General features: G+C 42.6%; 1 protein-coding gene across 6 annotated transcripts in view; it reads left to right on the forward strand.

Annotated features, from left to right (window-relative positions):
- The window catches only part of LOC123757602 (mannosylglucosyl-3-phosphoglycerate phosphatase), a 119,627-nt gene that overhangs the window by 73,574 nt on the left and 22,791 nt on the right, over positions 1–23,262 (forward strand). For 3 of the 6 annotated variants that reach the window (XM_069327201.1, XM_069327203.1, XM_069327202.1), the window contains 5 exons: positions 14,086–14,362; positions 14,790–14,876; positions 16,889–17,037; positions 19,138–19,254; positions 21,130–21,252. In XM_069327201.1, the coding sequence (XP_069183302.1) occupies positions 14,131–14,362; positions 14,790–14,876; positions 16,889–17,037; positions 19,138–19,254; positions 21,130–21,252 (708 nt within the window). In that variant the 5' untranslated portion in view covers positions 14,086–14,130. Of the gene's footprint in view, positions 1–3,734; positions 3,932–14,085; positions 14,363–14,789; positions 14,877–16,888; positions 17,038–19,137; positions 19,255–21,129; positions 21,253–23,262 lie in introns of those variants that run through there. The other 3 variants (XM_069327200.1, XM_069327204.1, XM_069327199.1) reach the window with 3 other exon arrangements.

The raw sequence follows: 23,262 nt of genomic DNA on the forward strand, positions 1-23,262 counted from the left end.
TATTTAGTGATAGGTGAACAGAGGCATTAGATGAAAAGAAACGTCCCCCCCCCCCAACTTTTTCTAGCCTGCACGGGCATGGAAACCCTGGATCCCTCGATTGTAAGTCGAGAACGAAGCCAACTGTGTTACGAAACACTCCTCCAGGTGTTGGCCGTCCAGGAGGAAGGTTGGGCCACGTGGTCGGGGCCCAGAGGCTCGAGCCCGGCCCGGCACGGACAGTTCCTGGCGCCATGGTGTGGTGGGTCGACGGTCTAGATTTGTTGTTTCCTGTCAAAGTATTTTACCTTTATAACCTTATTTTTTTCCCCTGGACGCTTAAATAAATTGGTTAATTTATTTTGCATTTCAAATTATTATTATTATTATTGTTAGGTATATCACTATATCAAGTTATAGTGTTAGGATAGCAAACAAATGGAATGTTCTAGAATGTGAAGTGGCGAGGGGACCCTGGGATGCCCCCCCCTCCTCCTCCCTGGTGTGTCCTCGGGTGGGGGGGGGGGGGGGGAGGCCGTGTTCTGAACCGGTAGAGACTCGGTCGCTTGAACAGGATGGTCAGTAAAGTGCAAGAGGATACAGTCATCACGATGCTTTTCCGTCTTTCTGGCCCCCCTGTCTGCTGCCCCCCTGCCTCCTGCCTCCCCTGTCTGCTGTCCCACTGTCTGCTGTTCCCCTCTCCCCAACTGTTCTCCCCAACTCCCATTCCTTCCATCCCATTCCCCGTCCCCCACCCTCTCTCCCTTCCCTGGTTGGACCGGACGGAGAGATAAATGTGGGAGGGAGGGAGGGAGACGGGGGAACAATCTGCAGATGACATTCTGTTATGTCCTGTCCTCAAGATGGGTATGGGGTGCATAATAAATGGACTAAACTAAAACCCTGCTTGGCGGCGAAGCTCTGCTATGGGGAACACTCCCCCCATCCACCCACATCACCCCCCCTGACACCCACCCACATCAAAACACCAAAGGAACAAGAGTGTGATGAGTTCAGGAGCAAGAAAGGGGAACGAACAGCAACAATAGACGCACACGTTCAAAGAAAACGCAACAAGAGACGCACACGTTCAAAGAAAACGCAACAATAGACGCACAAGTTCAAAGAAAACGCAACAAGAGACGCACAAGTTCAAAGAAAACGCAACAATAGACGCACACGTTCAAAGAAAACGCAACAATAGACGCACACGTTCAAAGAAAACGCAACAATAGACGCACAAGTTCAAAGAAAACGCAACAAGAGACGCACACGTTCAAAGAAAACGCAACAATAGACGCACAAGTTCAAAGAAAACGCAACAAGAGACGCACAAGTTCAAAGAAAACGCAACAAGAGACGCACAAGTTCAAAGAAAACGTAACAAGAGACGCAAACGAGTCAAAGAAATGTAAGAGAAGAATAACTCGTACCCTATACCGTCTAGTCCACAAGTGGAATACACTGATAGAAGTTGTGGAAGCCACCTCCAATTGCAGACCTAATTCACGAAGACAGGTGGAGGTGGTGAAAGGGAAGGGGGTGGAGGTAGCGTAGGTGGACGGGGTGGGGGTTGAGGGGCAGGAGAAGGGGGGAGGCTGTAAGGACAGTCAAGGTGAGAGGCTTGGCACATGTGACAGTCAGTGGACCAGTTACCCCTGTACCTCCGTCCGGGTTATACATGTGCACTCTCCGCCTCGCTCACACACGCGCGTTTGTATATATACCGGTATAAACACGCGCTTGTATATACCCGCCTTCGCCTATTGTACGTACGCAGGTATACACGTCCTCAGCTATTGTATTTACGCATTTATACGTGCTTTCAGCTACTGTATAGTTTCCCCATGCATAAGGGTGGCCCTCTACTGTATAGCAATATGCTTACGCGTCTTCATCTATATGGTATACACACGTACTAAAATACACACACATGTATACACCAAGTACACAGGCATGTTGGAGAATGTGTGATCTTACGTAAATGGTTGTTGTTGTGTACGTGAGCCACTAAAGCTCACCTTACAAACTCTTACAAAACAGATAACAAAACAAATGGATATCATAATTGTCAACAAATATTCACTGTTTTGAAATTGTTTGCCGTTTAAGCTTTAATAATGCAAACAACACAAGCTTTACGTGCGAACAACCCGTGTCACAAGTAAAGCTTCTAGTTACTGCTTTAGTAGTACATCGTGCTTGTCGGGAATGGAGTTCACTGTGGCTATAAAATCCTCACGGAACAGTACGATGGAACGTTGACTGTACGAACCTTCCGTCTCTTGAAATGCCTTCGTTATATCTGCCTCCGGAGTTTACAGTTTACCGGGGCCACTGCCAGGCTGGACTCTGGGAGGAGTAGAACTCCCGAAACCAACTCCAGGTATGCCCCAGGTACTCTGGTGTTTACAGTTTACCGGGCCCACTGCCAGGATGGACTCTGGGAGGAGTAGAACTCCCGAAACCAACTCCAGGTATGCCCCAGGTACTCTCTGGTGTTTACAGTTTACCAGGACCACACGGTACCCATTAGTGCGACGGCCTTGTTTCTTGCACTTCGGCGTTCGATCCCCAACAGTCCAAGTGGTTGGGCGCCGATCCTTAATCGTTTCCTCATATCCATTCCAAGTGCTGTACACTCACCCTGCCTCAGCGGAGTCTCCTCGTAGTTCATCTTAACTGTCATATATTAAATGTAAATATATTATAGCTGTTGCTGTTTGGGTGCTGTTTGCTTGTTAAGACCGACAAGCGCGAGGCACACAGCGTCAATAAAGTTTTTTTGTTTTTTATTATTATTATTATTTTCTACCACAGACGTGGCCACACATTTACAATGCTAACCAGCATATATACATTTTCTTCTGTCCTCCATGGACAGGGTTAGAGAAGTGTTAAACATACAGTTCAGGGGTTTATTGAACACTCAACCACAGGTGTAGTATGACAGTTTGACAGGAATAGTGTAGATGATCATTATACCGTAGTGTAGGTGATCATTATACCGTAGTGTAGGTGATCATTATACCGTAGTGTAGGTGGTCATTGTACCGTAGTGTTGGTGTAATTATACCATAGTGATGGTGATCATTATACCATAGTGTTGGTGTCATTATACCGTAGTGTTGGTGATCATTATACCGTAGTGTTGGTGATCATTATTCCGTAGTGTAGGTGATCATTATACCGTAGTGTTGGTGATCATTATTCCGTAGTGTAGGTGATCATTATACCGTAGTGTAGGTGATCATTATACCGTAGTGTAGGTGATCATTATACCGTAGTGTAGGTGATCATTATACCGTAGTGTTGGTGATCATTATACCGTAGTGTAGGTGATCATTATACCGTAGTGTAGGTGATCATTATACCGTAGTGTAGGTGATCATTATACCGTAGTGTTGGTGATCATTATTCCGTAGTGTAGGTGATCATTATACCGTAGTGTAGGTGATCATTATACCGTAGTGTAGGTGATCATTATACCGTAGTGTTGGTGATCATTATTCCGTAGTGTAGGTGATCATTATACCGTAGTGTAAGTGATCATTATACCGTAGTGTAAGTGATCATTATACCGTGGTGTTGATCATTATACCGTAGTGTAGGTGTTCATTGTACCGTAGTGTTGGTGATCATTATACCGTAGTGTAGGTGATCATTGTACCGTAGTGTTGGTGTCATTATACCGTGGTGTTGGTATCATTATACCGTAGTGTTGGTGATCATTATACCGTAGTGTTGGTGATCATTATACCGTGGCGTTGGTGATCATTATACCGTAGTGTTGGTGATCATTATACCGTGTCAACACACAGACACTTTAGTACTTGCGAGACAAATCATTGTGGTGGTGAGTGTGGACGCGGGCCCTCATAAGTAGCGCCTGAAAGAGTTCCTCAAAATGGGTCACTCAGTCTCCAAGACGCTCTTCTGCATTGGTACTAAGGTGAGTCAGTGTTTCTTTGTGTTCTCTGCTTTAATTTCATGTCAAAGTTATTGTGCTTCAGTTGTTAATTAATTGTTTTATTCGTCTAAATGTCTCCTCTGTTAATTATGTGCAAGTCTTATATACACCTTATCGTATCTTAAGGGCTTTGTATTCTGTGGGAGGGTGGTGTATTGTGCACTCATTCTGTGAGAAATAGCTCAAGACTACAGAGGGCACGAAAAGCCTTAATCAGACCTCATCAGAGATATTTACATTGATAATTAGATATATATATTTTGAACACATTTTAATGATGATGTCAAGCTGGGCCATTTCTGGCCGGATTGTTGCTGTTGCTGGTCAAGCTGGGCCACTTCTGGCCGGATTGTTGCTGTTGCTGGTCAAGCTGGGCCATTTCTGGCCGGATTGTTGCTGTTGCTGGTCAAGCTGGGCCACTTCTGGCCGGATTGTTGCTGTTGCTGGTCAAGCTGGGCCACTTCTGGCCGGATTGTTGCTGTTGCTGGTCAAGCTGGGCCACTTCTGGCCGGATTGTTGCTGTTGCTGGTCAAGCTGGGCCACTTCTGGCCGGATTGTTGCTGTTCCTAGTCAATTAATATTGTTATGGCGAGATGTGAGGAACAAAAATGTCAGTCAGTGGCTACGATGTTTTGTTGTATTTGGTTATGTGTAGATACAGTCGGGATTTATATGTCTATGGCACTATTGTAGTTATAGATCAAACTGTATAATGAGGCTGTTGTAGCCTTGGGCTTTAATGTAGTCACTTACCTGTCAGTGACGATGAGGGAGCGAGCTCTAGCTCTTGCGACCTGCCTACTGGCCTTGTTGCGTCATAGATTAACTATTCTGACGTTCGAAGTCTGACTGCACCCAATAGATCTCCATTGATCATTGATCTCCTGAGCCGCCCAGTGGGAGTGTCGCTAACTGTAGCAGAGGTCGACGACTCTCTTTAGATATTAGGGAGGTGTATTCACCTAGTTGGGGTTGCGGGGGTTGAGTTCTGCTCTTTCTGCCCGCTTCTTAACTGTCAATCAATCAACTGTTACTAAGTGAGGAGCAGGCGTGCCATAGGCACGATCAGAGAACACCATAACACACTCACACACTGCGACGGTGCCCTTGGTCCTGCCTGGCGCTCTGGTGGGGCAGCTGTCTGGGGTATTGGCGCATACATGGCCGACGCCGTGGTGCTGAAGCTCCTTCCCAGTCACTCATCTACCTTCCCCTCACTCATCTAGCTTCCCCTCTCTACAGTCTCCTCCTTATCCTCATGCTCTCCCTCCCCAATCTTCTCCTGCATACCTGGAACATACCTGGATAGGGTTTCGGGAGTTCTTCTACTCCGAGCTCTGCCTGAGGCCAGGCTGGTCCAGCCCTCTCCAACTTTGTCCCCTTATTCCTCCCTCTCCTCCCCCTCTTCTTCCCTCTCCTCCCTCTCTTCTTCCCTCTCCTCCCCCTCTTCTTCCCTCTCCTCCCTCTCTTCTTCCCTCTCCTCCCCCTCTTCTTCCCCCCTCTCTCTCTCCTCCCCCTCTCTTTTCCTCTAACCCCACCATCTCCCTCTCCTCCCCCTCTCTGATCTCTCCCTCCATTCCTCTCCCCCCTTTCTTTCCCTGTCTCTCCCTCTCACAATATCTATCAACCCCTTGACCCTTGAAAGCACCGAAACCACTGTATGAGATTACTCTTTTATCTTTTGTTTTTCTAATGCCTTTTTCTTTTCAAAAACATCTACAGAAAAATCACACATTTTTTCACACCTGACTCCCTGAACATGGTCTGTGAGGGATCTTTATAATTTCTAACATTTCAAACAGCATTTAACCTAGGCCTACCGCAAGCAGCTTGTGTTCGTCCCGTACCCCAGACCCTTCACCCCGGCGAATTTGGGGGATGGCTGGCGAGTGGTGTGTGTGTGTGTGTGTGTGTGTGTGTGTGTGTGTGTGTGTGTGTGTGTGTGTGTGTGTGTGTGTGTGTGTGTGTGTGGTCGTGATCAGTGGTCAAGATAGGATCATTATGAGAAGGGAGCGCAAGGAAGGTCAAGGTTATTGCACAGAGTTGTGATGGGTAATTATAACCTGTCTGTTGTATGCAGGTGTTGCAGTTGTTTGTGCGGTTGTGTATGCAGGTGTTGCAGTTGTTTGTGCGGTTGTGTATGCAGGTGTTGCAGTTGTGTATGCAGGGAGTGACGACGAGCTATGTAGGTTAATTACAATTTGTATTTCTATGATGTGTACGTGAAATTAATTTTTTTATGCTTTGTGATACTGGTTTGCTCTCTCTCTCCCTTCCTCCCTCCCTCCCTCCGTTTCTTCCTCGGGCTGTGGGTGCAACAGCTTCCATGTTGTGGTCCCTGGCTGTCCCAGGGGGTTCCTGGCGGTCCCTGGCGGCTCAGCAGGTCAAGCTGTACAAGAGGCGAGGGGATGTTTGTGACCCAGCGCTCTCTTGGTGTGTTTTGTCTCCCGAGATGGTGTTTGGCACGGCTTGTTGTCGCACCTCCCCCCGCCTTACTCTTCCCCCGCCAGATCCCCTCCCCTCCCCTCACATACCTTCTTCCCCTCCAACCCCTCCTCCTCCTCCTCCATGTTCTCCTCCAATCAATCCTTCAAGGCCAAGGAGACTCGGGGCGCGTATGTGGCCTTGTCGGTCGTGATGTAGGTGGATCCCGTTTTCTGTAGCTCACCAAAATACCTGTATTTACTACTCATTGCCCCCCCCCCCCAGCATCGATGTATTAGCTCTTGGATCCCGCCTTTCTGACCTTCAGGTGTTTAATGTACTAGTTCCCCTGATCTTGTCAAGCTGCTTACGCTTACACAAATATAAGACAAAGGATTATCTATTTAGCAATGAAATATTCATATTCTTGAACGCTTTGAGTGTAGGCATCGTCCCGTAGTGTACAGCACTGTACTCTGCCTTCCTAGTGTAGTGTACAGTGCTTAGGTACTGTGAGTGACCCAAGCGGGGTTCAAGATGGATGTAATTAAAGTTCCTCCAAGTATATGTCTTAAACTTTCAGACAACATGTCAGTGGCTTTACAAAAATGTAACGTTACCTACTTTACTCCGGGAGCCTAATATAGAATAGGTCCAGGGACGCGAGTTCGATCCCTTTGCATGGCCTTCATATTTTCTCGTGGCTGTATCACGTGTACACACCAAGGTCATGACGGAGCCTCGTGTAACATAGTCTTGGTAAGCAGCCATCTAAGTCTCGGCAAGAATAGGCAGCTCTATTTCCTAGTGACTGACGGAACAGTACAGGCGGTTCTGCAGGAGACGGTCCTGATGCATCGCTTCTTACGGGATGTTCAGGGTGGCTACCGGCTGTGGCGAACTGTTTTAGGGTGGCTATTCTGGGGGAATTCACAGGTTACACAGATTACGCTTTGACTACACAGCGGTGCTTGGGCCCGTCTCATACTGCAACAGCAACACCCGAGAGATCCACACACTCACACCGCAAGAACCTCTCAATCACCGGAACCTGTACTTACACAAGCCATCATTCCTTCCTGTATATATAAAGTGTAGTGAGCCCCGAAGGTCACTCTTAAGATCCAAGAGGAAGTAAAGTGTTCTTGCACCAAAACAAAACAAAAAAAGACGCATCGAGAATGTACAGTATATATGGTGTCCTGAACCATATCGGTCGACGTGATACTTGATGTTCACTTGTTCAGTAAATGTAAACAAAGCCGCCACGATTAAGTAAGGATATAAAGGTTTCGTAAGTGGTTGCGCGTGTGCAAATATAAGTCACTCATAGTTTGCTTCATCAATAAACACTGATATGAATGAGTCTCTCCTTCGCATCTGGGCCAAAAGACAGTCCATTTGGGGACTCTACTTGTGACTACTCTCCACCTTCATGTTGTTTTAGATTCAGCTACTGGGAACAAAAGTGGCAAGTAGCACGGGCTGTGGTGAGCCCGTAGTGAACTTACCCGACACAGGAGCGGGGCTGTAACTTGCGTAGTTCCCATTCATTCCCCTCTTTTATATTCACCTCCCCCTTCTAATCTGATTAGAAAACTCACAACTGATTTCGTTCAAACACTTCCGGAACAAGTGCTTCACTGATGAATTCTGTTCGAACCACAACGCTGTAAATGCTTCACCCACGTACTACAAATACAAATAATCGCCAACAGAACCTAAACATCTAACCTAACCTATGCCAATAAATGCACAATATGCTAATATATTATAATATTAATTTATATTTGAGGAAATTACCGTTTTGAATGAACAGCATGTTAAAATTTATGAAGCGTCTGTGGGGTCGACCGCTGGATGGAATGGACTTGGGTCGAGGACGGGTTGCAATTAATACACAGTATGCGCTTTAGTTCATTAACATGTATTTATTAAGTATTACGACATCCTAATTTAGAGCCAAAGAAGGCAATAAATATATATGTCAATGAATGTGAACAGATGAACAGGTTACTTACAAAACTGCTAACGTCTGTCTAAGAGTAGACATGAGGTAATCCCCCCTTCTACCTGTGTCCCACAGTCTCCAGTCTTCCCCACCCCCACTATATCCCCCCCCCATTATATTTAAATGCACACTGACTTCAAACATCTATCCCCGCCCCCTTGCCTGGGCACAGATACGCCACGCCTCCAACCACCCTTTCGAAACAATCTAGGGTGTTTCAGTACTTTTAAGTACAAACCTGCAGGGCAAACCACCGGGAAACAACCGTGGACATCTTCAAGATAAAACTTAATAGTTTTCTTCAAGGAGTGCCGGACCAACTAGGTTGTGGTGGATATGTGGGCCTGCGGGCCGCTCCAAGCAACAGTCTGTTGGACCAAGCTCTCACAAGTCAAGCCTGGCCTCAGGCCGAGCTTGGGGTGTAGAATAACTCCCATAGCCCCATCCAGCTCACAGAACAGTTACAGCCCCGTTCCTGTGCCAGGTAAGTCCACTACGGGCTCACCATAGCCCGTGCTACTTGGAAAATTGTTCCCAGTAGCTGAATCTTAACAACAATAACCACCATCCAGCAGGTATCCAATCATAAGGCAATGCCCTAAAGGTTGGTGTAGGGGCGAGGCTCCTATTCTATTTCGATGTGTTCTGCTTAATTGTGGTTTGTGAGAAACGATCTCTAGCTCCTGGGCCCCACCTGTTAATCATCAGTAGGTAAACGTGATAGACCCCCACAGGCTTTGTTTTAGAATTTTTAATACATTGTGGTTTCTATGCCTGTCCTGTGAAATTCTAAGACTGGTCCTACACAGGTTGTGTATAGGGTTCTGAATGATTGTCTGTATAATGATATTAAAGGCCGTCTGGGTAACAAGTTCATTGTTTGGTGTATGTTGGTGGTATCCTGGTCATGTGTGCCTCCGGCGTCAAAGGTGGTGTTACAGCCATTTTCAGACCCTTCTTTGTCTGTCTCTCTGTCTCTGCCTCTCTCTCTCTCGTTCCTGCAACTTCATTCCTCATGTCGTGGCACCCTTCTGGTCGCCTTTTCCCTCTCTCCTTTCCCGTTACTATAAATTCACTTGACTTAAACTCTATAGTAGCCATTTGTTTGTCCATTTATGATGCACAGGACCTTCCGGAGTCGCCTGTAATCCTCCCAGTTCTTACTAGACTGCGGAGGAAAACATTGACATTGAGCATGTCAATGCTCCCTCGGAAACGTTGTTATTATTAATCATCAACAGCAGAGGTTCCAAGAACCGATGCTTGTAGGACCTCGATGGCTACTTCCCCGTAGGACCCCGCTGGCTACTTCCCCGTAGGATCCCGCTGGCTACTTCCCCGTAGGACCCCGCTGGCTACTTCCCTGTATCCTGATATCTGCTCCTTTACCATGACTCTTGCCGTCTGTCATGTCCTCCCTGGATCAAGTACCTTCCAAGTGGCATTAAAACCTGTTTTTCATTTATCAGAACGGTCTACTCTGAACAACGGTAGTGTATATGTGAGGGAGGAAGGGGGTGGGAAGATTGGGAGATGCGTAAACGGAAACAGATCGTGGGTGATGAGGTAAGACAGACTGTGGTTAGTCAGTGGACAGTTTTGGGATGACAGGTTGGTGGTGAATGACGTCACTACTTCCACTGGAGCTGTACACAAGGTGGCCCTCGTCCAAGACCCTCCTGGCCTCCCCGGCCTGGCAACGTCTACCACCACCACCTGCTGCTGCTGTTATTGTTGATACTACTGCTATTGTTGCTGACGCTGCTGCTGCTATTATTGCTGAAGCTGCTGCTGTTGCTGACGCTGCTGCTGCTGCTGCTGTTATTGTTGACGCTGCTGCTACTATTGCTGTTGTTACTGATGCTGCTGTTGCTGCTACTGTCGTGGTTGCTGGTGGTGCTGCTGCTGTTGTTGTTGTTGCTGCCAAAGCATCTAGCATAACATCTGGAACAGTTGTACGAGTACGTGGTACTGGAACACAAGCGAGAGGGCAGGATGTCCTTACATGTAAAAGGACAACCACCGGTGATCTAAATAATTAAGGTAAATCTAAAATGTATCCGAGGATAAACGACTGGTTCCAAATCAGGGGCCAGATTCACGAAGCAGTTACGCAAGCACTTACGAACGTGTACATCTTTCCTCAATTTTTGACGGCTTTGGTTGCATTTATTAAACAGTTTACAAGCATGAAACTTGCCATTCAACTGTTGTTATTGTTATAAACAGCCTCCTGGTGCTTCGGAGCTCATTAACTGTTTAATAATTGTAATCAAAGCCGCCGAAGATTGAGAAAAGATGTACAGGTTCGCAAGTGCTTGCGTAACTGTTTCGTGAATCTGGCCCCAGAACACAGAAATAACATCACACGAAGCATGGCAGGATGTGCAGAATACCCCCCTCCCCCCCCCCCCTTTGGAAAGCAGAGGTGCGGTAGGTACGCTGAGGGAGAACTCTATCAAAATCTAAAATGTATCCGAGAACAATACTGCTGAAAAAACTTTACTCAGTTGATTTGTAACAGAGAAATCTTATTATTGGGTTAATTCATTAGTGTCTATAGGGTTTAATAAGGTTTCATTAGAAACCTTATTATGGTTTTATTCGTTTCGTTTTATTTATTCGTTTCTCTACTGGATAACGACTATGTAAGTGATTCAACAATGTTATCATCAGATTTTCTATTTACATTAATTAATTCAAATATCATTGGTTCTCATTTTAAACATATAAGGGCATTCTACCCACTGACTTGTGTTCCAATAGCCTTTACTCTGACTACTGGTCCAGCTGTGACAGGCTAAATATATTGGCACATCCACCCGGAACTTCGAAATTAAGAAGTTGTGAACATAAAGGAGTGTCGTCTAGAACTGGTTTATTGTCGAAGTTCTCTGAAATTAGTGATTACTCTCGAGAAAAGGATCATTTTCTTCTCCACGAATCTAGTTGCAAAATTGTGGATATTTGTAATAGGAGGTTTTCTTTGATTTAAGAATAATGGTGTTTTTATATTACAGAACTTCGGCCTTTATTGAATAATAGTTCGTCTATGCAGCTTTAGAAATTTTTTTTGCATTGAAACCAATTTCTTTAGTGTCCCCTCTTTTCTAGGGTTAGTGTTTTTTTTTGTTTTGTTTCTCGTTTAGGTTGGGTAAGTTGTGTTTTGTCTTGTGGTTATTGGTAATGGAAATTAATGTTGATTAGTTATTTTTTATAATATTTTAATTTGAAATTTCAATTGTTGGTTTCGTCTTTATATGATGTTTTGTGTAAGTTTTGTATAGAATCCCAGTATCACTGTGGTTTTGTTTAGATTTTTGAATAAGTAATTGCAATTCTAAATATATTTATTTACTAATTTATAAACGATATAGTTATTAAGTCCTTATATGTTTTAGTTGACAAATCGTTACTTCTTTATCATTAGTTTTTGCTTGATTAATTATACCTGGTAATTTTTTTAATTTATTTTTTAACAATTAATGATTAATTGTATTTCGTTGTTATTTAGATCTGACGAACGCGAAGTTGTTCGAAATTTTATACGAATTATTTTTAAATAAAAGTACTATTAATAAATATATCTTTGATATCCCCAAAGTCAAACTAAATCTGTGGAAACGCTATGCAAATAAAGGGACCTAGTCTATGGAACTTACACCCTAACGTGTTAAAAAGCCGTCCAACCTACGCCTTATTCAAAAACAAAAAGTACTTACTTTCATCATCATAGTTTTCTACTGAGTGCCTTAAACTCGCACTATATCTTGTGCTATCCACTCCCCTAATATATGTGCCTAAGCCAATTAACTTCACCATTGTAATCACTGCTATCATCTTATATCACGTTGTTATATCGAACGCATATTTTACCTAGAAATAATTATACTACATTATAGCATAATTTGAGGATTATTTCTAGGTATAATGTACCTGTTGATAATCCTCAAATTATGCTATAATGTACCGTATAAATAATTGAATTAGGACAGTCGGTGTATACATTTTATACCACGTTTGTTAAAAGTTGGTAATTTTCACATCAAAATCTTAAATGTAAGTGTGCTCACAGTACCCTGGGAGAGTGATATCTAATGTTCACAGTACCCTGGGAGAGTGACGTCTAACACCGTGTGTTCACAGTACCCTGGGAGAGTGACATCTAATGCTCACAGTACCCTGGGAGAGTAACGTCTAACACAGTGTGCTCACAGTACCCTGGGAGAGAGAGACGTCACTCTCCCAGTACCCAGGGAGAGTGACGTCTAATGCTCACAGTACCCTGGGAGAGAGACGTCACTCTCACAGTACCCAGGGAGAGTGACGTCTAATGCTCACAGTACCCTGGAAGAGTGACGTCTAACACAGGGTGCTCACAGTACCCTGGTAGAGTGCCGTCTAACACGGTGTGCTCACAGTACCCTGGGAGAGTGACGTCTAACACAGGGTGCTCACAGTACCCTGGGAGAGTGACGTCTAACACAGGGTGCTCACAGTACCCTGGGAGATAAACGTCACACTCACAGTACCCTGGAAGTGACGTCTAACACAGGGTGCTCACAGTACCCTGGGAGAGAAACGCCACACTCACAGTACCCTGGAAGTGACGTCTAACACAGGGTGCTCACAGTACCCTGGGAGAGAAACGCCACACTCACAGTACCCTGGAAGTGACGTCTAACACAGGGTGCTCACAGTACCCTGGAAGTGACGTCTAACACAGGGTGCTCACAGTACCCTGGGAGAGAAACGTCACACTCACAGTACCCAGGGAGAGTGACGTCTAATGATCACAGTACCCTGGGAGAGTGACGTCTATCACGGTGTGCTCACAGTACCCTGGAAGTGACGTCTAACAGAGGGTGCTCACAGTACCCTGGGAGAGTGACATCTAACACGATGTGCTCATAGTACCCTGGGAGAGTGACGTCTAACACGGTGTGCTCACAGTACCCTGGAAGTGACGTCTAACAGAGGGTGCTCACAGTACCCTGGGAGAGTGACGTCTAACACGATGTGCTCATAGTACCCTGGGAGAGTGACGTCTAACACAGGGTGCTCACAGTACCCTGGGAGAGAAACGTCACACTCACAGTACCCTGGAAGTGACGTCTAACACAGGGTGCTCACAGTACCCTGGGAGAGAAACGCCACACTCACAGTACCCTGGAAGTGACGTCTAACACAGGGTGCTCACAGTACCCTGGAAGTGACGTCTAACACAGGGTGCTCACAGTACCCTGGAAGTGACGTCTAACACAGGGTGCTCACAGTACCCTGGGAGAGAAACGCCACACTCACAGTACCCTGGAAGTGACGTCTAACACAGGGTGCTCACAGTACCTTGGAAGTGACGTCTAACACAGGGTGCTCACAGTACCCTGGGAGAGAAACGTCACACTCACACTACCCAGGGAGAGTGACGTCTAATGCTCACAGTACCCTGGGGAGAGTGACGTCTAACACGGTGTGCTCACAGTACCCTGGAAGTGACGTCTAACAGAGGGTGCTCACAGTACCCTGGGAGAGTGACGTCTAACACGATGTGCTCATAGTACCCTGGGAGAGTGACGTCTAACACAGGGTGCTCACAGTACCCTGGGTGACGTCTAATGCTCACAGTACCCTGGGAGAGTGACGTCTAATGCTCACAGTATCCTGAGAGTGTGCCGTCTAACACAGTGTCTGTCTTCTACAGGAGGCGACCTCTGCAGCCAGTAGTCGCCGCTCTCAGGGCTTCACGATGGTGTCAGCGGAGACCGCCGCCACCAATGGCGGGTTATCTGCCTCCACTAACCACACTGGTCCGCGGGCCCCGTCAATCACCATCCTCCACTTTAATGACGTATACAATGTGGAAGAACAGAGCACCGAGCCCAAGGCCGGAGCAGCACGGTTCAAAACGGCGCTCAAAAGCTTCGCCGACCGTCATCCCTTAGTGCTGTTCAGCGGTGACATTCTTGCCCCCTCGATAAGTAAGTTCAGCCCGGCGTCTTCTGTCTCTCATAATTATTCTTATTTGTCAAAGAAATTAGTTATAAAAATGTTTATTCAGATTGTATAAAGAGTTTTCTAAATATTTCTGGCTTAATTTTAACTTTCATAGTTTTAACTAGTTCATAGTTTTAAGTTTTAACTAGTTTATAGATTTATTGTTTTAACTATAATTTTAACTAGTTATATACATACATACAAAATACACACATACCAAAAGAATAGGGGTGGTAGGAGAAGAAAATATGAAAGTGTTCAGTGAGGATCCACAAGGTCTAGCTCTAAGTACTCTTTATTTTCTTCTCCGAGGTTATGGGTCCCTACACTTGCACCAGAGGTGGTACCCCCTTCTAGGTTTAACTAGTTTATAGATTTAACTTGTTGATGCTGGTGTATTGGGTGTTGCAGTGAGCTCGTTCACGCGAGGAGAGCAGATGGTGCCTGTAATGAACCATTTGGGGATACACTGCGCTGTCTTCGGCAATCACGACTTTGGTGAGTTTTTCCTCTGATTTTTGTTGTTGTTCGACATTTTAGTTATTTTGTTAAGTTGGCTAAAGTAAATATATTGAAATTAAATTATTTCTTCTGGTGGAAAGCGTTGCTTTTGGTAGTATTTAACACAATCGCTTATCTCTGGAATTTGAATTCACGCTCAATTAACTAACCTTTAAAAAGTAATTTTTGTATGTTTGGATAAAGGAGATAGTTTATCTAAGAGAAGCAGTGCGATGAGAATAAACATGTATAGGCCTACCTGCTATAGTCATATCACAAAATTTAATGTTAAAATAGTATTTTAGGGTCTTTATATAATAAATAGCTAAATAAATAAGCTAAATAAAAATAAAGCTAATAAAATAAATAAAAATAAAATAAAGCTAAAAAATAAAGCTGAGCTAAATAAAGTCCATCTTTGGCTAACTGCCAACAAACTCACCCTTAACATTGACAAAACTTTCTATATTCTGTTTGGCAATAAATCCTCTAATCAAATAAATCTCAGAATAAACAATACCCAAATTTGTAACAAATTAGATGGCAAATTCCTTGGCGTTCTCACTGACCACAAGCTGAATTTCCAGGGACACATTCTAAATATATCAAAAAAAAAATTCAAAAACTGTTGGCATTCTTTCTAAGATCAGATATTATGTACCCCGCCCTGCCCTTGTAACACTATTACTCCCTCATCTATCCATATCTCAACTATGGTATTTGTGCTTGGGGTTCTACTACCCAAAATCATTTACGTCCTCTAATTACTCAACACAAAGCTGCTATTAGGACAATATCCAACTCTGGCCCCAGACATCACTCGGTACCCCTACTCAAATCTCTGAATATGCTAGATATTAAGTCACTGCACATTCTCTCATGTGTATTATACATATATAAAACGCTAAACTGTAATGCCAATCCTGACCTCAAAAGCTTCATAGAAGGTTGTAACAGAACCCATGAGCACCACACCAGAAATAAATACAGTTTTGATATTCCAAGAGTACGACTTAATCAAACTAGAAATGCTCTACAAATCAAGGGACCCAGAATGTGGAATGACCTTCCCAACCATGTTAAAGACTGTACCTCTCTCAACCAGTTTAAGATAAAAACGAAGCTATACCTAATAAATTCCCTGTAACCTACCTTACCCCTCTATTGTGAACCCATGTCTGTTTTTTTTAAATGACGCTGTTTGTCGACCGAATTGTATTTGTGCTGCTTTTCAGCCATGTTCCCCATTTTTTATCTTTTTTTTTATTTGTTCTCAACTCATTTTATTCTTTATGCTCAATTAGTATTAAGCTTTAGTCATTTAAGTTTATCATGCCCGAAACGCATTGCGTAATAGTGGCTTTAGGCATTGTATGTACTAGCCCTATCTACAAATCCATCATTCTTAGCTAAATGAATTGTGGGGTTCAGTCCCTGAGCCCATTATGTGCCTCTGTAACCCTTTTCACTACCGCCCACAAGATGGGTATGGGGTGCATAATAAATGAACTAAACTAACTTTGTAAAATCTCTTGTATGTACCTTACCTAAATAAACATTTATTTATTTATTTTATTTAGCTACTTCCTTTGAAACTAGGCCAATCCTAAGTTTCTTTTCATATTCATGTTTCTTGTCGATTGAGTTGAGAATGCCACTTGTGAGCCATGGATTGTTTAATCTTTTGTCAGTTACTTGCTTGGTAAGAAGGGGACAATGAAGGTTGTAGAGGCTTAGAGTTTTGGAGAGGAAGAGGTTAGCTAATGAATTTATATCCTGGGTATTATTGAATTCAGAATCCCAGTTAATATTGTGAAGTGCATCTGTAAGATTGCCTAAAGCTGATTCACTGTGTAGCCTAAATAAAAGTTTCTTGCTTTTTGGTGGTGTTATGTCCATGTTCGCTATGAGAAAGGTAGAATAGTGGTCAGTTGTTCTGTCATAGATTATACCAGATACAAGGGGAGCTGTTATTGTTTAGAGAGATTCATTCAGGACATTACTTGCAGATTTTGGCTTGGAAAGACTCATTGATGTAGCCGGAAGAACGAACTTCCCATGGTTGATGAGCAATGTGGACGACAATGAAACTGGTTTTCCTCTAGCTGATGGTATTCTTACACACATTATGGACTGGCATGGGTGGAAGATTGGATTGGTAAGTGAAATAATTTTTTTATATAGCCGTTGTATGTTAATTATTTCTGTTAATACAGTTTTGTTTTTTATGTTTATTGAATGTAATAGGCAAATATAGAAGACAAATTTGTATTACTTTAAATAATGAAATTGATTGTGATGCTGTTTTCTAGGAAATTAAAATTGTAATATGTAATCTATTCTACAAGAGATAGGGAGTCTGTCCAAAGCTGGAGGCCAGATACTTGGGGTTAGCCTCAGCCAAATTTGCAAGGGAGGGTCAGGACAGATATAGGCTGGTCGGGGTAGGCTGAAGTTAAATGTTATAATTATAAACTCCTGGACCATATTCACAGAGTCTTTCATGAAATTAAGTGTGAAATCAGGCGTGTGATTAACATGGAGTTTTTTCTTAATTTACCGGAATTTAAGATAATTCCTTTGACCCTTATAGTTGTCTCAGTGATCTTAATATTTTTTCCTGAGAACAGGCAGAGAGGGAGGAAGCAGTGGACATTGATGAATAGTCAGATGGAGGTATAGACAGATGTAGGGATGGATGGATAGATATAGAAGGGAGACCCAGACCCAGGCAATGGCAGGTACCCCCCCCCCCCCCCAAGTATATAATATGCAAGAATACCATATTTGAAAAATGAAGCATTATGGCTTAGTGCTTTCAGACCCTCTCGGGTCCCATTTTAAAGACAAATAGGAGAACGGAAAGGAGAAAAATATAAGACCCACCCTGGGAACCGGTAAATGGGGTGGGGGTAAAGGGAACGATGAGATAAAAAAAAGGGTCATAAAATATGTAAACAAAAGTCAATCAGCGGGAAAAGGGATTAAGTAGTAGAACAAGGGAAGGAGGGGAAGAATACATGGAGAATAATAAAGAAATCTAGGAAGCAGGGAAGAATTGAAGGGGAAACCTAAAGAGAACAAAAAGGTAATGCAACAGTAGCTAAGGTAATGCAGAGCACAGAAATTGCATACAGGGACCTATTATACCTTACAACGAGAAGCCCCTAATACAGGGGCAGGGGGAATAAAACTACAGAAGTTTATATTTTCGTGCAATCTTTGAGACCAACAGAGGGTCCATTTTGAACAAACCTTGACTTAAGGGTAGCTGATTGGAACAGACTCGATCAAATTTCTTTCTGCAAATCCATTGCAATGAGCAATGCTTTTTGATAAGACTCCATTTGACAAGGGGAAGGAAAGGGAATTAGCAGGAGAAAGTGCCAAGCCATTATAACCTATATACTGTAGCACCTGGTACGAGATCAAGATAATGATTTGGGATGGGGACGGAGGGGTAAGGAATGGTGCCCATTCACTTGGATGGTAAGGGATTGAACACTGACCCAACATGAAGCGAGACCATCATTCTACTGTCCAGCCAAGGCAAGGTTAACATGTAGAAATATTGCATTAGATTGCTGTGCAGTGCTTATTGCATACAGTACTTATACAGTATTGGGAAAGGCATTTATCAAGATTTTTTCTGGTTTGCCCAGTGTACATAAGGTCAGTCCTTGCATGGGACAGAACACACACAGGTAGCGAAGGGCCTTGCAGCTGAGTGAACAGTGTTCTGGGGTCGTAATCCTAATGACCCAGGTTCAATCCCCAGCGAAGGTGGAAACAAATGGGCAGAGTTTCTTTCACCCTGGTGCTCCCTGTTATCTAGCAGTAAATAGGTACCTGGGAGTTAGACAGCTGCTATGGGCTGCTTTCTGGGGATGTGTGTGTTAGAGAGAAATATATGTACTGTAGTAGAAATAATAGAGGAAAAATATATTGGTTAGAAAGGTGGGGTCCAAGAGCTAATAGCTCGATTCTGCAGGTACAAATAGAAAATACACAACCTGTTAAGATAGTGGGCAAGTTCCAAATTAATATGGATTTTATGGTGTTATTATTTTTGAAAACTAAATTGCATTAAAAGACTTGAAAATTTAGAAAAGTTTAGTTAAATTACTTACTATTTACTATTTAAGGCATACCTTTTCTAGTTTTGGAATACATATACATACATACATACACATATACTTAGGTAGTATAATATTGTATTTGAACATAGAACAGACAATAACCAGACCCATTGTACCAGGTTGGTCTCGTAGAAAAGGAGTGGCTGGAGACTCTGGCTACCATTAATGCTGAACAAGTCACATTCACCGACTATGTGGATAAGGGAAGAGAACTGGCAACAATGCTCAAGAATCAGGTAAAATATAATTGAATTTGCATTTTCACATTTGAGTGTCACACAAGTGTGATCACTCTGATTCTTGCTTCAATTATAGCAGTTTTGAGATCAATAAACTCACACCAATCATGTAAGGTGTACAGTATTAAACTTATAGAATTTGTTTTAATTTATTTTCAAAGTAGTCACCCTGAGATTACCAACGGATTTACCCGTTGGAGGGTAATTACCCGAGTGAGCCGGTCGGCCGAGCGGACAGCACGCTGGACTTGTGATCCTGTGGTCCCGGGTTCGATCCCGGGCGCCGGCGAGAAACAATGGGCAGAGTTTCTTTCACCCTATGCCCCTGTTACCTAGCAGTAAAATAGGTACCTGGGTGTTAGTCAGCTGTCACGGGCTGCTTCCTGGGGGTGGAGGCCTGGTCAAGGACTGGGCCGCGGGGACACTAAAAAGCCCCGAAATCATCTCAGGATCATCTCAAGATAACCCAAATTTGTGCAGCTTATGTATGCATCTTGTGAAGAGTGTTCACCTTGCATGTGTTTGGTTACTCTGAATGTTCTAAAATAATTAGTCTTATTCGAGTGTCATTGTCATGTAATAAGATCCAGGCATTTATCTACCACTTTTCTCATCAACAGCATACTACTAAGACTTCTCCAATATATTACTTATATCACTGACATGCCAAGTACTTTCAATCCTCCTTAAACCTAAGATGTTTGTTGATGACACTACCTTCATCTTCTATAGTCCCAAACTCCATACCCAAAGTGATTAGGTATACAGTACAGTGAATTATATAAAAAATTTCACTCATTAATGTCAACCAACATGCTCACATTAAACACTGAATGACCTACTACATTTTAAACCAAAATATTATTTAAAATAAACAATATAGACATTGAAAATACACAAAAAGAAATACAGTATATTTAAAAAGACTATACTGTAATGTACTTGTATAGTGACAACACACACTAACTTAACACTCATGTACAACACACACACACACACACACAAAAAAGTATTTAAAACAGTTGAGATACTATAAAAACAAATAGTATGCACTTCTGTTCACTCCCCCCCCCTCTTCCCTCACTCTGATCTTTTGAAACTATGATATTTACTAATTTATTCATATTTAACTTACAATAACTGCATGGGGCTCAATCACCACAAACAACCTCAAATCTATCTTCACCCAGTGAAAATCATTTATCAGAACCATAATGTGATGTTTTCAAACAACATACAGCATCTTTGTTCAGACTTCTAAATGTGCAAAACACACACATATTGTATACATTCTCATGTGTTATTTACACTTACAAAGCTCTATACTGTACTCTAATGCTAACCCTAACTTGGAAATTCTTCCTAAGCTGATGAGACAAAGCCCTTGAATATTTGACACTCTGAGTCCGTCTTAATGTATGCAACTACACCATTCAAATTGAGAATGTACCTGTACTTTATTTTAGTTTATATGCCTGAAGAGAATGAGATGATGCTGGTTTGATCCTAATGTACAGCTTCCATATTTTCTCAAATACATCACATTCCATCATTGTGCAATGAGAAGATGAGTTTAATAACCAAAAATTATTTATACCATATCTATTTATGCTACAGTATTATGGTATTTATAACTATTTAATAACCATAAATTATTTATACCATAAGTTATTTAATAACCATAACTTTTCACATGTTTTCACTGTAAAAGATAAAATTCAATACTGTAAATATTGATCAAGTCTTATTACAATCATGAAGTGTATAAATTAATTGTGACTGATCTAAGCCAAGATGCATTTGCATTGTGACATATTTTTGCCTGTGAATACATTCTTTCTTGTACCCAAAATATTTTTTTTTTTTTCCAAGGGCTGTGACTACGTGATTGCTTTAACTCACATGCGTACACCAAATGACATAAGACTAGCAGAGAACGTTGATGAGATTGACCTTATCTTGGGTGGCCACGATCACGTTTATGAAGTTGTTAAGGTAAGAGTACTCTAGTGTGGTCTGGTGTGTGTGTGTGTATGTGTATATGTGTGTGTGTGTAATTACCTAAGTGTAATTACCTAAGTGTAGTTACAGGATGAGAGCTACGCTCGTGGTGTCCCGTCTTCCCAGCACTCTTTGTCATATAACGCTTTGAAACTACTGACGGTCTTGGCCTCCACCACCTTCTCACTTAACTTGTTCCAACCGTCTACCACTATTTGCGAAGGTGAATTTTCTTATATTTCTTCGGCATCTGTGTTTAGCTAGTTTAAATCTATGGCCTCTTGTTCTTGAAGTTCCAGGTCTCAGGAAGTCTTCCCTGTCGATTTTATCAATTCCTGTTACTATTTTGTACGTAGTGATCATATCACCTCTTTTTCTTCTGTCTTCTAGTTTTGGCATATTTAATGCTTCTAACCTCTCCTCGTAGCTCTTGCCCTTCAGTTCTGGGAGCCACTTAGTAGCATGTCTTTGCACCTTTTCCAGTTTGTTGATGTGCTTCTTAAGATATGGGCACCACACAACAGCTGCATATTCTAGCTTTGGCCTAACAAAAGTCATGAACAATTTCTTTAGTATATCGCCATCCATGTATTTAAATGCAATTCTGAAGTTAGAAAGCATTGCATAGGCTCCTTGCACAATATTCTTAATGTGGTCCTCAGGTGATAGTTTTCTATCTAGAACCACTCCTAGATCTCTTTCTTTATCAGAATTCTTTAAAGATTTCTCACATAATATATAGGTTGTGTGGGGTCTATGTTCTCCTATTCCACATTCCATAACATGACATTTATTAACATTAAATTCCATTTGCCAAGTGGTGCTCCATATACTTATTTTGTCCAGGTCTTCTTGAAGGGCATGACAATCATCTAAATTTCTTATCCTTCCTATTATCTTAGCATCATCAGCAAACATGTTCATATAATTCTGTATACCAACTGGTAGATCATTTATGTACACAATAAACATCACTGGTGCAAGAACTGAACCCTGTGGTACTCCACTTGTGACATTTCTCCATTCCGATACATTGCCTCTGATTACTGCTGTGTGTGTGTGTGCGCGTGTGCGTGTGCGTGTGTGTGTGTGTGTGTGTGTGTGTACTCACCTAGTTGTACTCACCTAGTTGTGCTTGCGGGGGTTGAGCTCTGGCTCTTTGGTCCCGCCTCTCAACTGTCAATCAACAGGTGTACAGGTTCCTGAGCCTATTGGGCTCTATCATATCTACACTTGAAACTGTGTATGGAGTCAGCCTCCACCACATCACTTCCTAATGTGTGTGTGTGTGTGTGTGGTTTAATCTTCATAAGAACACTATTTCATTGGAAGGATAGTAACAAAGAATCTTTTAATAAAGATATGTTATGAAGACAGGTTTGTATTCAATACTGTGGCTAATTTGTCGTGTTGTTACATTGTTGTTTATGATAATTTTACTACCTTTAATATACACATTGTGCTTGAAGTATTTAAGCAGTTTACATAATGAGTCAGTCATTTCTTTGCTATGATATCTTTTTACAAGATAATTTGTTAATTGAACAGGTTAAGTATATTGTTGTGTTGGGCTTTATTGCCCATGGCAGCAGTATAACAGAGGTAAGTAAAGAGGTGCTTGGTTATACTGTACTGTCACACTACCACTAGCAGGAGTATATCAAGAGGTGCTGTTTACCTGAATTTACCCAAGGGCCACCAACACACTAGTGGCCTTGATGGGGACAGGTAGTTAGCGGCTTGTCAAAGACACCCCCCCCCCCTTTTTCCAGGTGATTTTATCCAGGAGGATTTTAAACTGCAGCAAAAATCTTGGCATTTACGGCTTGTTAGGCGGTTACAACCTCTCTAGGTGAAAAAGCACCCCTTGTTTTCGTTTTTCGTTTTCGCACCCCTTGTACAAATGCAATTTGTACAAATGCACAAATGCACGGTTTTCTATCCTACATTGCTCCTTGTATGTGTTACATTTGACATTTTATATTAGTAGTCTGGATTAATATC

Source organism: Procambarus clarkii, chromosome 19, assembly GCF_040958095.1.
Source record: "Procambarus clarkii isolate CNS0578487 chromosome 19, FALCON_Pclarkii_2.0, whole genome shotgun sequence".
Classification (NCBI taxonomy): Eukaryota; Metazoa; Arthropoda; class Malacostraca; order Decapoda; family Cambaridae; genus Procambarus; species Procambarus clarkii.